The sequence below is a fragment of the Physcomitrium patens genome, chromosome 17 (assembly GCF_059467195.1).
Source record: "Physcomitrium patens ecotype Gransden chromosome 17, ASM5946719v1, whole genome shotgun sequence".
Classification (NCBI taxonomy): Eukaryota; Viridiplantae; Streptophyta; class Bryopsida; order Funariales; family Funariaceae; genus Physcomitrium; species Physcomitrium patens.
In genome coordinates this window covers 11,169,112-11,185,634 of record NC_143426.1, presented here as the reverse complement: position 1 = coordinate 11,185,634, position 16,523 = coordinate 11,169,112, and the positions used below count along the sequence as shown (strand labels likewise).

The following is a 16,523-nucleotide window of genomic DNA, read 5'->3' as shown; positions in this document are numbered from 1 at the left end:
AATAATGTAACGGACATATATATTTATCTTGATAATTATCTAGATAATAAGAATAGATAGAAGTGAGTCAAAGTAGATAAATATGATAATATCTTGTAGAAAGCTTCTTAGAAGCTTTATAGATGTTGTTTTGTCTTTATATATGTCTATAGGTGATTAATAGATTGAAAACTTGACCAAAAAGGAGGCCACATGTCGACATATTGACCACTTATAGTACAAGTTGGACATATGGCGCACAACAAGGAAATTTGCCTTGCAAATTAGACATGTATTCTATAAGTTGGATGCGTATTAGAGGTCCTATAGTACATCACCACATATTATTTAGTTAAGTAGTGTACATAAAGGCAAGAGTGAGGCCTTTCTCACTTTTTTCAATTCCTTTCTTGCTTTTTTAGTCTAATTTCAAGTATCTTATGTTTTCTAGTCTTTGGCAATAGCCATTCCAGTTCTTTCCTGAATATACATACTTTCTTCTATTTTGTTACTTTTCTTTTGACACAGATTTTATGACTTTATGCATCTTCCAGTTTGTATCTTTGACAACTGCTCTTCATTGAATTCGTCTTTAGAAGTGGGAATAATATCACAAATATATATTTTTTTTTTAGATAAGAAATAGTAGATAGAAGGTAAATATAAATAGATTTAATATAATTTTATAGCAAAGCTTCTTAAAAGCTTTATAAACATGTCTTTAATTTTATTTATTTATATAGTTGATTGAAAAGTTAAAAATTTGATTGAAAAATTAATAATATATCATACATATGAATAACTTGTTATATAAGGTAATTATATGGTATTGTTATATTATATATTGTCTTGCTTGAGAATGTATTAAGCACTTGGCTATAGAAGATGAAGTTGTGTTTTATAAATATCTAAAAACTTTAATAGGTTTTACCCATATAAAAAAAATATAATTTTAATTTCAATTTAAAATTCTTTGAAGCCAATATAAAATGCTTAGAAATAATCTTATTAATAACTTCAATTATACAAAAACTTCAATTGTCTTATTACTTTCATAATTAAGCAATTTTGATTTCTCTTTGTAAGTTCTAATCGTAGTTAGTAAGCTTTAGCAAGCTATAACTTCTAATTTGATCATCTACTTGGTACAAAAAAAATTCACATAAATTTTATTAAAAGTGTTCTATACGTTTAAAAAAAATTAATTCAATTAAACTTACAAATTTTGAAAAAACATCCAAAAAACCATACTAATGTCATTTGATTGCTAATTAAAAAGTTAATGCAAATATCTCAATAGGAATTTTTTCTTCTCCAACTATTAATTTTAGTTCAAAAATAGTATTTAGCTTGATCTTTAAATCTTCTAATACCATGCCAAATTTAATTTTATTCCAACTAGTAGATCTTTGAATATCATAGAAATCCTACTTGATCTTAAATTGCAAACTTCCAATATCCTCTTGTATCAAAAACTAGATATCTCTTAATCACATTGCTAGATTGATATAAAATTTTATATAGACTTAGCATACTCAATCAACCAATTATTGTCAAATTTTAAACTATAGATGTAATACTAATTGCACAAATTAGTTGAGAGTACTAGCCTTAATTGTATAACATAAATTCAAAGTCACCAATAAAAACTTTGACTTTGAAGAATAATTACAAAGTCATCTCAAATCCTATGAAAACCAACCTTATATTTTTGAAACAAGTTTAAAGCTAGTGCTCTAGTTTTAATTGCCAATCTCCAAATACTACTATATCATGTCCTAGACAGTGGTTTTAGTGGTTAGAGGTCTAATTTTGATCTTGTTCTACAAATAGTCGACCTCCAAGTATCAATCCAACCTTTTTTAGGGATTTTTTAGTTAGATCCTACCTTTAATTTAATCTTAGTGTCAATTATATTAATTATTTATCTCTTTTATTATATTTTTATTAAATAATGGCCTTTCTAAAGTAATAAAAGAATTTCTATAATATAGAAGGTAAAATTATTAATCAACCTTTAATTTACTAGCTACTAAGATAAGAAAATAAACTAAGATGCTTATATAAAAGCCATGTTTAAATTTCTTGAATTATTATTGAATCAAAATGATTAGATATTAATTAGATTTCTTTTTTGATTATACTTTAACTATGTAGTTATGTTATAATACAATAATTTTTATATGAAAAACTTTTCTTATAAATTAAGATACATATCTTATAAATTAGACATATATTGGAAGTTTTATAGGGTGTCAATATAGCTTCTAGTTGGATAGTATATATGGAGGTAAGAATGAAGTCTTCTTCATTTTTGTCAATACTTTTTTAATCTTTAGTATTGTTTGAAGACTTTCTAATTTTCTTATCTTTGGCAATAGCCATCCTAGTTTAATATTTTACCATTTTTGAATGATTTTCTAGTCTTTTCAAATGACATAAGGGTCTATTGATCTTTTAATTCTTTAAAATTCATGTCCTTGACACTATCTATTCCACTATTGATGAAGATCTCTATTAGCCAAATTTTGAATTTTTTTATTAAATATTATTGGTATTTAGTATGTAACTTTAATATTTTATTTTATTTATTAATATACCATAAATATGCTTTATTCAATATATTAATTTAAATTCATCTAAATTAATAATAAAAAATATATTTTTTCTTTTTTAATATTCTTTTTTGTATGTAGATTATTATTTTTGATTTAAATAGTTTAAATATTATTATAAAATAACTCCTTCACATTAATATCTTTAAAAATTAATATTCTTCAAATTCTTTAGAGTCAAAGTTTTATAATATTCTTCATATTCTCTACAACTCTATATCTTATAAAAAAAATCTTTTATTTTCTATTGATCTTTGTTTTTATTCTTTGAGATATATTTTTGATTTTATCTTACAAGTGATCTTTTGTAAAAATTAATATAATCTTTTTATGGTTTTTTTTGTACAATTTTATTTTATTTTTAATTTAATAAATAAATACATATGTATATAATTCTTTATGTTGTCCAATTTATGGCCTTATAATGTAGATAGAAGATATTTTAAACACAATTTTATTTAAAGGATTAAAATTTAAATTATTTTTAATCTATTATCATTAAAAAAATTAGTATAATATACACTAATATTATATTTACAACTTTTTTATATATTTTAATCCTTATACAACTTTTTCAACTAATTATTGTTTTACAACACAAATTCAATTCATTTTGAACTTGTGGATCTATCAAGAATATGAATTTTAAAGAATTAAAAAATCAATTCACTCTTTTGTCATTCAAATAGACTAGATAATTACTAAAATATGATATAATATCTATTGCCAAAGATAAGAAGACTAGAAAGTCTTCAAACAATACTAAAGACTAGAAAAGCATTGACAAGAGTGAAGAAGGCTTCATTCTTGCTTCTATATATACTATCCAATTAAAAGCTATGTGGTGACATCTTACAAGACCTCTAATATGTATCTAATTTGCAAGACATGTGACTTAATTTTTAAGGCAAGTTTCCTATATGTACGCCACATTGTTAGCTTGTACCATAAGCTATTCATACATGCAACATATGGCTAATTTTTTGGCCAAGTTTCTAACCTATCAATTAACTATAAACATGTATAAACTCAAATATGCATCTATGAAGCTTCTAAGAAGCTTTTCCATAAGATAATATCAAATCAACCTATGTCTACTTTCTACCTAATACTTCTTATCTTAATAAATATGTATGTCTGTAATAGCATCTTCTAATGCGAATCAAATAAATTATATTCTATTATTGACTTCATACCATCCTTCTAAAATTTATATTTAATTCTTCCTCATCATTTTTAGTATTCAAATCAATATTATTTCCTTCTTCTAAAAGATTAAAGTCTTAAGTGAAATCTTCTATACTAAATTTTGAGTATTATTTTTTAAATATTAATATTCAAAATTTTAAACTTTTTTCAGTATTTTTTTTTAACAATTCTTAATTTCAAACTTGTACCCTTTAATAGAAATGTTGGAATATTAGAAACTATTGTTATCACATATAATTCAAACCAACATTAAGAGAATATTCTATAAGTACTATGTTGGTTATTTAAATTGTTAGCTTTGATCCATATTCAATCATGTTCTTCAATTATTTTAGATCTTATTTAAACACTATGTATTTTTAAAATTAAAATTAAAAAATAAAATCTTTATATTGTCCTAAAGATATTGAATCATAAAAAATCCACATCATTATCTGATTTTACTATGGAATAAAAATATCAATTAAAGAATTCTTTTTTATTACACAAAAATCAAAACCATTTGTTTATGTATCAAGTTGTGTGTGCTCATGTAATGGATACTACTAACAATGTTTCTACATATCCTAGGAATAAATGAAAGAGGATAAAGACTTATAACACCCTATTCACCAAGACTTCAACACATGATGAATAGATGAATAACGTACATCACGACAAGAAACATCCATCCAAACATCATCCGTTGGGAGCTGGACCTTGTTGGGGGGCATGTCGCCGAGCATTCCTCTAGTCAAACCCTACCGGCAACATCGCGAAGACGAATCCTTCCTGGTTTGTGAACAGAGGCTCAGCAATCGGAATGCTTAATTCTCCATTTGGACGAAGTGATCAGCCGTGTTATGTTTGGCACTCAAATTTACTCATAAATTACCGCAACCACGGTAAACTCTGCCAATTTCGTCAAGGGTTCTGGATTCTGTTGGGTTGCGTTGAAGCATCCCTGGATTTGTGTACACAGTGATGGTGAAGGAATTTTTCAAGTCGCCGAAGCCGATCAGTGGAATCCGTCATGGAATGAGCTGCTCGGAGGGTTGCGATTGAGCTTCAAACTCAGCTGTGATCAGCAGAATTGGGTTCAATGGCCTATTGTTACATACTGAATCATCACCTCAGCACTCTGAACGAGATTGAATTATGCTTGCTGCCTCAAACCCTCTCTTAGTACTTGGTTTCATGTATGGATAGAGGGGACTCGGAATTTGGAAACTCAGCATAAAAAATGACGTGGAAGATCATCACAAGATCTGCTCAATTTTAAATTTGACGTGGTGGAAGTTGTCATCCACTAACAAAGCACCAGAAGGTTGTATCCGAAGCGACGACGACCGAACGGGGCGATAAAATTATACTCATTGGTGCTTTAGGGTTTCATTCCTGAGGGCCACGAAACCCTAAATGAAAATGAGTCAAAGAACCGACTTCTAGAATCCTACTCTCTGCGGAACTGAATATTGTAGCTCGTGACCAGTCGTAGCAAGTTGCTGTAGTATTTGCTGATTTTGAGTCAGCATCGATGGGAACGGTTTGTACATCTTTCTACAATTTAAAGCTCTTGTCGCCTGAGGCGTGGGAGTATTGCTGGAACAAGAGCGGTACAAGCATTCGCATTTGACACCAACCAACCTGCACCGAATCACGATAGAGTTGGTCACACCAGTAGCTGAATGACAATGGCGGTGCAGTCAACAGATCATTCCAACACGCCTCGCATCGATTACGCTCTGCCCCTCCTCGACTTCGATTGGAAGCTTAAGGTCTGATGACAGTGCTTCGTGGTCTGCTTTGTTAGATGGTATAGGATGGTGAGTCGTCAGGTTTAGAGGACGTTTGGTGGCGCTGTGTAAGAGGGTGGAGGGGGGGTTGGAGGGGGGCGAGGTTTTTGTTTTAGTTTGATCTCGAACGAACAAAGCGATGAGTTTAATTGCGAACTCTTGTTCTTTTTAGGATGATGTGAAACGCCGTATGTGGTACGTGGATTGCTGTTTATGGGATTGAGGTACAGGGTGTCTTTTCGGGCTTAATCGAGAGAATTGAGCGGAAGAGGAGACGCTCTTTGAGTCGTGAGGAAGCTACTGTTAAATTTATTAACCAACTCGAGCTATGTGTTTAAAGAATTTATTTGTAATGAGCGGGCAAAAGTGAAGCTATTTCAGGGGGATATGATAACGTTGTTGAAGAATTTGTCTATATGTTGGAGTTCATTCTATGCTCTATAAAATCCTTCTCTCGAGAGGAATATATTTTGACCCAAAGAAATGCGTCTTACAGTGCAATACGTGGGTGAAAAGTGTGACCTATTGTCACGGCAATGCTTAAGTTTACCTTCTTCTAAGTGTTCCAATAAATGTTACTTTGTTTCTCAATGATTCTGTTGCTTTTGCAGTACGCAGTTGCCAGTGGAAATATTGCAGCTGTGAACAAGGCTCTGTTAAGACTGGAGTTACACGTTTCCAAGTCTCCGATCAAAGTGGACAAGGCAGGTTTAGGAAGAGTTCTATCAGAAAATCAGATTCAAACAACTATTGCTGAGTTTACCAAGGAAGAACTCGACACGCTAATTGGTGCGATGGATGCCATCGAACTGGTACGCCTTCTGCCTTTATCAATTTACTTTGAAATATCTTGTGATGAGTGTAAATTTCCGATGCGGATTTCCATGATGCATTTTTTGGGAGTCCTCGTTCTATCCTATGGGATGACCAGGTTAGACGTCACCTACCTAAATGTTGTTTTCCTGCGACTAACGGACATCATCTAGTCACATGATGTGATGTGTTTTTTCATGTATTAGCATTCACGTCGTTCAGGTGGCACCTAAATTTCTTCATTGTACATTGATGTCGATGCAGGGACTGGAAGGAGCAGACAGCACAACACAATCTTGAGGTAGTTAGGCATTTACGGGGAAAAGAACAAGACCATCAATTTTCTTTTTTTTATGAGTGTTGGAACTCGTTGTGCTCATCTAATCCGAGGCCAATACGCAAAAATATATCGATTTGGTTAAGGCGGAGGAGGCAGATAGAAATATTAGCATAGCCAGACGAACCCAAAGACAGATTTACAATTTCTTCCGGCATTGCTTACAAACGATTCTCAACACATAATTAGTACTAGAAGTGGATACCGATTGTGTATATGCTAGCGTGTAAAATTCTTCGCTAATATAGAAGCGATGAAAAGAGCTATACGATGCAGCATGTTCCATTGAGAGTGATATGACAATTATGCATTGATATTCCTTTACTGGGGATTGGGGCTACAGCTGTTGACACTCTTGCTTCAGATCGTTGATCTAAACGTGAAGATGACGCTGTTGAACTTGGGAGGCATCGTCCAGTGAAAGTCTAAGATAACGATTTGGTGTGCTGTAACTGTGTATGTATTCATGATAAGGTCGAAATTGACATCTCTGGTGTGAAATGCCATGGAGTACATTGGAATTGATGTATGCACGGCTACCTCTCCATCAAATTCTCCAGTTTTTCGCCCTCTCGAAGCACTGCCTGGCTTCTATTACCTGATCTGAAACGTTTCAGATCAGTTTAGCTCGACTGACTTTTGCAGGTTTTCATATCTTGATCTCTGTAAGCTGGTGTTATCTCATGCCTCGCTGAAGTGTTGTCAGCTTGGAGGGCACGGAACAGAAAACGTGAATGGTGTATTTTATTCCTCTTTACTCAAGTGCTCGAACTCAGGTCATTTACACTATTACGTGTATTCCCCTCGCAGGCTTGCTATCATAGCTGGAATGGAATGTAAAAGATTCTGGAGTTTTGGGACAATGGTAACGACGTAGTACACACTCCCATTCGATTTAATGGCATTCCTGTTTTCCAATAGCTGAAGATGAAGGATTGACATGTATTGAATGTCCTAGTTACCTTGCTTGCTGAGGCAAACAGTTTGGATTGCATATTTCTATTATGTAAACACGAATGAATCTCTGCATAATCACAAGTGATAATGGATTCTACTTATTAGCATTGTAGATGCCTCTTTATCTTCCTATGCTGGAAATGACGACTCTATGTGCACTCTGCTATTACGTTGTGTCCAATAGGTTGAATGATGCTAAAATCTTCTCAAAAGTAGGATTTTAACCTCGTACATTTGGTAACCATAAGGCAAGCCGAACAGTACACCATCACTGCTGTGGGTGACTCGTACTTTTTGGATGTGGAAGCAACAGTCTACGGCCCCACAATGAAAACGAGAAAGGCTGGTGGGGGCTCATTCAAGTCAGCCGCTACTGAAATAGAAAATATTTACTCCAGCAATGACAAAGCTGGTGATCTGGTTGGGAAACGGAGCTCAGGTGAGAGCACTGGTTATACCAGCGTGCCCATTGTCTTCTCTTAGGAAAGGTTCTCTCTCTCTCTCTCTCTCTCTCGCTGTAACCGAGTACCAAGGTCAGATACAAGTTCCGAGGATCGAAACGGCTTAGTGGGATCTAGATACCTCAAGGTCCAAGCAATGAGTGGGGAAAGATCTGCTCAGGACCAAATTTTGAGATCTTGAATCATGACCCTCGTTTTGTTACACATCTATGTAGATGTGATAATCGTCTTTGTTGACTGACTCGTCGTTCCTGATGACACGCTTTTCTACAAGATCTAGAGGAGCTACACCCGAGTGGATGTTCGAAAGAGTAAGTGGGTTGCATTGGTTGACCGAGAAGATACACCGCATCTCCTCAGAAACAGTGCACGAGATGCTGCTGGATGAGGTATCACAAGCATCTGCAGCTTTCTAGTGTAGAGACTACGCTGACTGTGGATTTCAGTGTGGTGAAGAATGTTTTTTTTAATGTTCACATCCTTGTTTCAGAGGCTTAAGAAATGACTCTAGCAGCAGCAGGGACATTTGGAGCTTCCACGTGTTTCACTTTTAATTTGTTATTAATATTCTTATTTTTTAATTGTCTCCAATGATCACTCTCATTATGTGCGAATGTTGCAACAGTCTTTGAGATTTCAGGTGTGAGAAATCTTATCTGTTCGATTGCTATGCACCTGAGATTCCTAAAGATATGTAGACTTTTGCAACCGCTGTTTTTGCAGCCCAAATTTCTTTCTCCAGCTTTTTACCTTCAAAGCAGAGCGAAATTCCTCTACTAATGAAGACGATTCCCTGTTGTGTAATTGTCCAGTACAACGTGCTAGCTCCGGAGCAACTGGTTTTTGTTGCTAGCAGAGAGGATTATACAGCCAACAAACTCTTTATCATTTTCTCATCTGTTACTCCTGAAAGTTAAATTACCCATGAAATACAAGGTGACATTACTTTTTGGGTACTCCTCACAAACACACACGAGATGAATTTTGTGTCGTTGGTTCAAGAAGACTCATAAATTATGAGTTAACTGCTACAACAAAAGTAAAAACTTACATTGTTACTGTATATGTATGTGCGCAATAAAATAATGTATGCTAATGATGTGAGATTGGTCTTCAAATAATAAAAGATTCACATTAATCCATACTTGTTCTAATTTCATTCATTGATGCACTTAAATCAGCCATCAGCACTACATTTGATTCCGAATAATGCTACCTTTAATTTAGCCCAACTGATAAATTAAAAGCAGTACATTGTGGAAAAAGTAAAACTCAGCACATTCTAGAAGCAGGAAGACCCGAATCCTGCACCTAAAAACCAAAAAACCAAAAACCACAACCCAACTTAACACAGCACAACCCTAAATATGAACCCATGAAATTCTAAAAACCACCGTATAAACTTCACAGAATAACAGGAGAGGCAAGTCGTCTGATGTGAATCTAGAAGATTCCTTGTAATCACGGCGAGTAGAGGCAACTTGCTTGGTCATGGGGAATAGCGGCAGATACTTGTGGAATCCTCCAAATCCCAAGGCCTCGCCGCACAACAAAGGCACGCCTTAAACTTAGCCAGGGCCTCCACTGATAAGCAGCTCCGTGAAGGACCGACCCCATGACCGTTTGGCTCCTCACGTCATGGCACGCCCTTGGGCCCCCTTACGCTTCCCACTAGGGTTTATATTCGGACCAATGACTGACCCAGGGTCATACAGCTCAACTTCTAATTAGGGGGGCGCATTTAAGGGTACTTGGTTGCCACTTCGCCACTCCCCGCGGGAGCATGTCCTTGGTCACCGGAAGGCACATCTGGCTCACAGTCGTGTATGACTGTGTCCAGCGTGGAGAATGGATCCCTTTCTGGGGGCCATTTGGGCACCCTAAAGTCCAGCCTCGTGCTGGTATCTGCAGAGGAATCAATATGTATTTTTATTTATTTTTGTGACTTTCACGTGTCAATGTAAATTCAAATGGAGGCATGTTCTTTGTTTTTCTCTGCATAAAACCAAGTTATTTTTAGTAGTAGTAGTGGTAGTAGAAAGTGATATTCAAAACACTGATGTTAAACTTCGACAATGTTCTTCTTTTGTGCCGTTATTTATTCACTCTTTTGAATGCAGTTATTTTCCTGGCTTTGGGATTGTTGATTACTGGAGAGGAAACTGTCAAACTCATGATTGATCACAGAATGTTCATAAATTAGGTTACTTCTCTGTTCATTTGGTGTTTCTTTTCAATGTTTTTTTTTTTTTTTTTTTTTTTTCGAATTTGAAATTTGTTAAATTACTATAGTATCGGCATTTTCAATAAATAAAAAAATAAGACTAATCCTCCTTAAATTAAGGATCTAGAGATCTTCAAGCAAAGAGCTGAATTTAAGTGTCAAGAATATTTTCTTTGCATGATTGGTTTTTATTATTAATTTGATTCAAAAAAAAAAATCTCAAATTGAATAATTTCCAATAACATCAAGGTGATTGTAAATTCAATCGCTTATTCATTGTAGAATACTAGTAAAATGCATCAAGAGTGGATTCAAAAGCCATAACTTCACCTAAAGGTACCCTCTAAAGTTGACTTCTTCTGGTTATAATAAAAAAAATACGTATATTTCAAGGCAAGGTAAATGATAAATAAAAAGTGGGTACATGTTCCTATTGAAGAGAATCATCTCAACTTCAAATAAAAAGCCTAACGAAAGGGTGCCAGTAACTCTTCAATTCACTTTTTAACCACCGGTCTACTTGACTTTCCTCACAGCATTTTCTCAAATACAATCTCCTCATTTTACACCCACGAATAGTGGGTGTGATTAAGGGCATAAAATATTGCCACCCATATGAAGAAAGAAGCTCATTTGGAGAGTTAGAGTGCACAAGGAAGACCCGCCGCAGGCTTCACCTCTCAGCAGCAGCGCCAGCAGCAGCAGCAGTGGCGTCGCGACGGGCCCCAAAACGCTGTGAGAATGGTGGGCGCCGCGGGGCCCTTGTGTTGAGATTTGGCCCGAGCCCGGAGGCCCTTCCGCAGCAGAATTGCCTGCAGGGGCGAAGTTTTCGAAGGAGCAGAAGACGAAGGAGCAGGTGAAACAGAAAGTCAGATCGGGACGAATGAGCCGGTTTGGCTCCGTCGCTGCGCTAGTCCAGGTAGAAAGGGGGAAAAGAAAAGGTGGGTCCGAATCATGTTGTCCACTGCACAACATATCCCCGAAGACGGCGAATTCGGAGCCATCAGGCGCTGTTGGGGCCATTGCGGGCTGGTGATTGGTGGTGTGGTGTGTGTATATTTGGTGTTCTTGAGCTCTTCTTCCGAGTCGGGGCTATGTTTGTGGGATGGGGAAGGCAGCTGGGCACGTCTGGAGATTCTGCGGCAGACGGGCGTGTAGGTGACGGCGACGTGCTGCGATGCCCATTGACTCCATGTTCCTGTGAAGAGGAGCGCGGACTGTTGGTCTTGATTAGAAGTCGGCTGGATATGAGACAAGCTTCCGATTCTGTTGTGGAGAATCTGAGGAGTGGTTTGAAGTTGGGCTCGGGGGACGTGTCGGCGAGGTCATGAGGAATGAGGGGTATGTATTGGCTGAGTAGGTGGGTGACGTTAGAAGAGGTAGAATTTGAGTTGAGCCCTGTTTGGTGAAGTTGCGACATCGTGGTCGTTGAAGTTGATTCAGGATTTGTAGTTGTGGGTCAGTGGAACGCAGAGAAACGGCTTCTTCAGTAGTTTCGAAAATCAGTCTCGATTACATTCTGGTGATTGAAGAATCCTATATTAGAATGGCTTCATAGGATTTTCAAGAAAGAAGACGAAGAATGAGGGCGGTAGGGAAAGTTTGAAGCATCGTTGGTGCAGAGATTTAGATGGCGGGTAGACTTTAAGCAGGTGCTGGCGACCTTGGGCAGGAACAGAGGCATTAGATATGGCTTCAACCTTAGACTTGCTAATTCGAGGTCGAGATGTAACGAAATCTGCAGTGATGCCTGTACCTCCTAATTCTGGGGAATGTTGTAAACCCGCGGGACCTCTCAAGCCTGTCGGGTAGGTGATATTCTGGCTTCCTGCGCTAAATCACATAGGCGGAACACATTGAGTACACTGACAGTGGCTTGAGATTCTTTCTGGAATTGTCCAATCTTTTCCAAGAAGGGTGGCCTGGGTCGAAACAAGCATTGCAATCACCTCTTCATATCTTCTGTTTTGAAGAACATTTACTGGTTTGTGCGGGTTGGTTGTGGACTTGGAAATGAGAGCTTAGTGCAACTAGATGGAGGGCCATCTGCAATGTAGGTTGTTGCTTGGATGCACACTGGGCATTGAGCTTGTTTTTTGCTGCTTCTTGTGGAATTGCCAGGCTTATTGCTAAAGAGCAAGTACTCAAGAAACAGGAAGGTGGTCCTTCGGCGGCGAATCTTCGTCATGTAAAGAAGTACATAAGTGAAGCACGGCCCTTAGAGGATGGAATTGACGAAGTGGCGCTGCGTAAGCTTGTCAAAAGCTCCTCTTTCAAGAAGTTCGTCCAGCGCCTTGAACTCGAAAATGAAGTAGGCATATGCTCCATTCCTTCCCTTCCCTACTATGTATCTCCCGAGTTGCGTAAATATCTTGGATCAAATTGCGATATTAGTGGCTTCACTCGCAGATGCTCGTCATTGACTGCATTTTTCTTTCATCACAGGTAGTCGAGTTGCACAAGCAGCTTGATCAAGAAGTTAAGCTTCGGAGTGCCCTAGAAAGAGCAGTCTCGCATTCGTCCAACATTCAGATGCGTGATTTTGTCTTGGACGACCTTCCTAACAATGTAAGCTCTTAACTTTGCTTTCCTGGTTTGCAATTGGTACAAGATTGTGCTTATTTGTTTGTTGGCTGAACGTGTTCCTCATTATCGGTGGGATCAATTGTACCGATACCGGGTTGACGTGAACGTCACAGTTTATGACATTCATACTGTTTTGGTGAAGGTTCAAAGGCTGCTGACCGACATCACAATGTTGGAGGTCGCAGTTCAGAGGCTTGAAACTCAAGCCGCAGCGCTTCAATGGGAACTTGTGCACGAGCAGACAGAGTGCGCAGCATTGAGTCATACCTCAAACTCCCCACTCGATGTGCCTCCGCACTCTGGAGTGACCAAATCAGTAATCGCTATGCCGACATCAGTACGATCAGTTGATGGTGTCACCGAATCGTCGGCTCGTTCGGAAGTACCACCACCATGTGTCATATCTAGCTCCCGGGCCACATCTTCTGGACCTGCGACATTGAAGGAGCTTCTGCGTAAACCCGCGCCAGAACCCGAACAAAAATTACATGTCCCACCCAAATCTCCTCGACACAGTCTTCGGTCATTCTGGAGCTCCCTTGACGGCCAGTCTCAATCTTCTGTTCTTCCATTGTCGAAGAAGGTATGTACGCCTGTTAATCTGGCTTAGGCTACTATATATCATCCTCATATATATTTCTTTCGTTGCATTTGCGATGGTGGGCATTTTCTGACAATTATATTGTCCAGGATCGAACACGGACTGCTAGTCCTACCACATCAGAGAGGAACCGTCGATCATCTCCGGATTTTAAGACCTGTATTCCATCGTCTGTGACAGTGCCATCCAACTTCTCTCTCTCCACGTCTTGGTCTCCTATCACTCCTGGGGAAGAAGCGCGGAACACCACGCGCATCACTCCTAGTGACCAATCGGATCTCCCAGTTGCCCGAAAATCATTGAATCCTGTGAAGTTTCTTCCCTCTGCTAAGCGTCTCGCATTTTGGAATTTCTCGTCCTTCTCCGAGGACCGATCCGCCAAACCAACCGCTGAAACAGAGCCATATTCCATCTCTTTGCCGCGCGAATGCTCTCCCAAACTTGGCGAGGTAAACCTAGTTCTTTTATGCTCACTACTTTCTTGTCCTAATCCTATACCCTTGGTCTTTTAGTATGATTTTTATTACATCCATATTTATTACCGCTAGCCCTTGGTATTTGTCCTATTTCTTCACATCGTTTGTTTGGCTAGTTCACCGTCTGTGTGCTCACTGCAGGATTTCACAGATGATGCAAGGATGCGTAAACTACGGCGAAGTTGGGGAATTAAACGATCTGATCAATCTCAGTCCCCCAGGTCTCCTTTGGACAACGCAATCACTGCATCGTCCACTCCCAGTACCTCAAATCGAAGTGATTCCTGTGTGGTGAGAAGCCATGACCATGTCCCGAGCACTCTTGTCAGCATCTACTGGAGGTTCATGCTTGCAGTTGGATTGACATGATCATGCATGTTTTACAAGCAGGAATCGGCGCGGAAATCCTTCACAGAGTCTCCTCGCCGAAGTACTGATAAGCTAGAGCTGCCAAAGGGCGGTAATCGTCTGTCAGAGGAGATGGTGCGTTGCATGACTGACATCTACTGCCACCTAGCAGAGCCCAGCTCTGAATCCCATGCCTCACAAAAGTGTCTTGTCTCATCCTCTACACTCGACCCTCTCTCACCCTCGTCATCCCCATCTTCCCAGTCGAATTCTTCTCTTGCGCCAGAAGCCCGAAGCCCAGATCTAAACCTTGGACTATTTGCGGAAGTGATCGGGTGTGATAGCACTCCGGATCCATACAAAGAGATGGGGAAGTTACAATGGGCTGACATCGGCCCATACACTTATGCTCACGACGTGCCGTGGCTGTCTGTGAAAAAGGACCAGCTTGAATACGTAGCGCTGAGTCTTGGAAGATTCAAGTGAGCCCCACTTCTCTCGACCCAGATGTTATCCGCGAGCAAATCTAATCTTCGAACAATGCTGTCATATTCTTGGGCTCTGCACCTACATTACTAACTGAGATTTTGTGGGCGCAGACTGCTGGTGGAGCAATTAGCAAACGTCGACCCCACTGTCATGTCCCACGATCAAAAATTGGCCTTCTGGATAAACCTTTACAATTCCCTACTAATGCATGTAAGGTTATCTGCACTCGATCTTCCCGATTCTCGAATTCTATTCCAGCTTAGTGTGATGTTTTCCAAGACCAGATTTAGTGATTTCCAAATGGTGGCAGGCCTTTCTTGCATACGGAATTCCAAGAAGCGATCTCAAGTTCTTCGATCTCATGCAAAAGGCAACATACTGCGTTGGAGGACACTGGTTCAATGCAGCTACCATTGAGTGCCATCTCCTCAAGGCCAAGATTATGTCACACCGACCACAATTTGTAAGTCTCTGAATTCCCTCCACGCTCATATTCCAACCTATTGGTAAGGTTGAAAGCATTGTGCAGCAGTTTGAGCGAAAGTGCGGTGTCTCATGTCCTAATTTCCAGGATGTGTGATTGAACTCGGGTTTTGTGTTCGAATCGTGCAGCCTTCGACTATGGTTCTCCACGACAAAAAGCTTACCGAGGAACAAAGTAAACATGGGATCGACAAGGCCAATTTTAAAGTAAATTTTGCACTCTCTTGTGGTGGCTACTCTTCCCCTATGGTCCGAGTTTACACTCCGGAGCACATCCATGATGAGCTCGACTGTGCATTTCAGGACTATTTGCAAGCTACGGTGGGCCTGACAACCAAGGGCCGCGTCGTGCTATCTAAGCTTGTTTACAACTACGCACGTGAATTCGTTGAAGATGATGCACTTCTCGAATGGGTGTGCCGTTTCCTTCCTGTTGCGCAAGTGGCGGCCATTTACGAGTGCGCGCAGCTGCGATACCGATCCCGGATATTCAGCAATCCTGTAACTTTCGTGGTATCCCCATACAGCTTCGCATTCCGATACCTCTTCCCAAAACCTTTCAGCGGCGCTGCAGGTTTCACGACCAGTGATTTTTTCTTATCGTCGACGTGAAGGGAAAAAAAAAAAAACAAAACAAAACAAAACAAAAAACTGACGATGTTAGATTTCGTACTCAAGGTTCGATCGTTAGATGCTTCGTAGTTCTGATGGAACAACCGATTCACCAAGAGCCCCGTTCAGAAAACCTCCAAGTTGGGTTATACTTTTGTGTATGTCTGAACGTCACTTTCACCGTCTCAAGTGCTTGTTTTAAAAGATTTATTTCATATATATTAGATGCATATGAACGTCACTTTCACCTTCTCAAAAGCTTGTTCCAAAAGATTTATTTCATATATATTAGATGTATATGCCCACTTTGATTTGAACTATTGCATACTACCATGATTTCTAATTGGCTTAGGCTACAAACACATGATTTCTAATTGGTTTAAGCTACAAAGCTCCAAAATTGTTATATGCACACTTATTATGTCTATACACACCCAAGGTCTCTAATTGGCTACTCTAAACCCCCTCCTTATCTCAACAAGAGTCTTAGACCTCCTCTCTCTCTTCCTTATCTCAATGTAACTTAGGGAGGAAGTTTAGGACCTGCACTTGGACAAT

The 16,523-nt window shown here is 38.6% G+C and overlaps 2 protein-coding genes across 3 annotated transcripts; both read left to right on the top strand.

Moving 5' to 3' along the window:
• Nucleotides 1-4,551: 4,551 nt before the first annotated feature.
• On the top strand, nt 4,552-7,080 carry LOC112294163 (uncharacterized). Its single transcript, XM_024544367.3, has 3 exons — nt 4,552-5,560; nt 6,190-6,390; nt 6,656-7,080. The coding sequence occupies exons 1-3, from the start codon at nt 5,471-5,473 to the stop codon at nt 6,689-6,691; spliced, it is 327 nt and encodes a 108-aa protein (XP_024400135.1). The 5' UTR covers nt 4,552-5,470; the 3' UTR covers nt 6,692-7,080.
• Nucleotides 7,081-11,266: 4,186 nt separating this feature from the next.
• Nucleotides 11,267-16,308, top strand: LOC112294009 (uncharacterized). Of its 2 annotated transcripts, none has more exons than XM_024544080.3 (10): nt 11,267-11,711; nt 12,492-12,681; nt 12,816-12,938; nt 13,099-13,539; nt 13,647-14,006; nt 14,175-14,324; nt 14,424-14,863; nt 14,981-15,080; nt 15,181-15,333; nt 15,483-16,308. In XM_024544080.3, the coding sequence occupies exons 1-10, from the start codon at nt 11,698-11,700 to the stop codon at nt 15,963-15,965; spliced, it is 2,454 nt and encodes an 817-aa protein (XP_024399848.1). In that variant the 5' UTR covers nt 11,267-11,697; the 3' UTR covers nt 15,966-16,308. The 2 variants fall into 2 exon arrangements, with proteins under 2 accessions (XP_024399848.1, XP_024399846.1); XM_024544078.3 differs by having other exon boundaries at nt 11,405-12,178.
• The last annotated feature ends 215 nt before the right edge of the window (nt 16,309-16,523 follow it).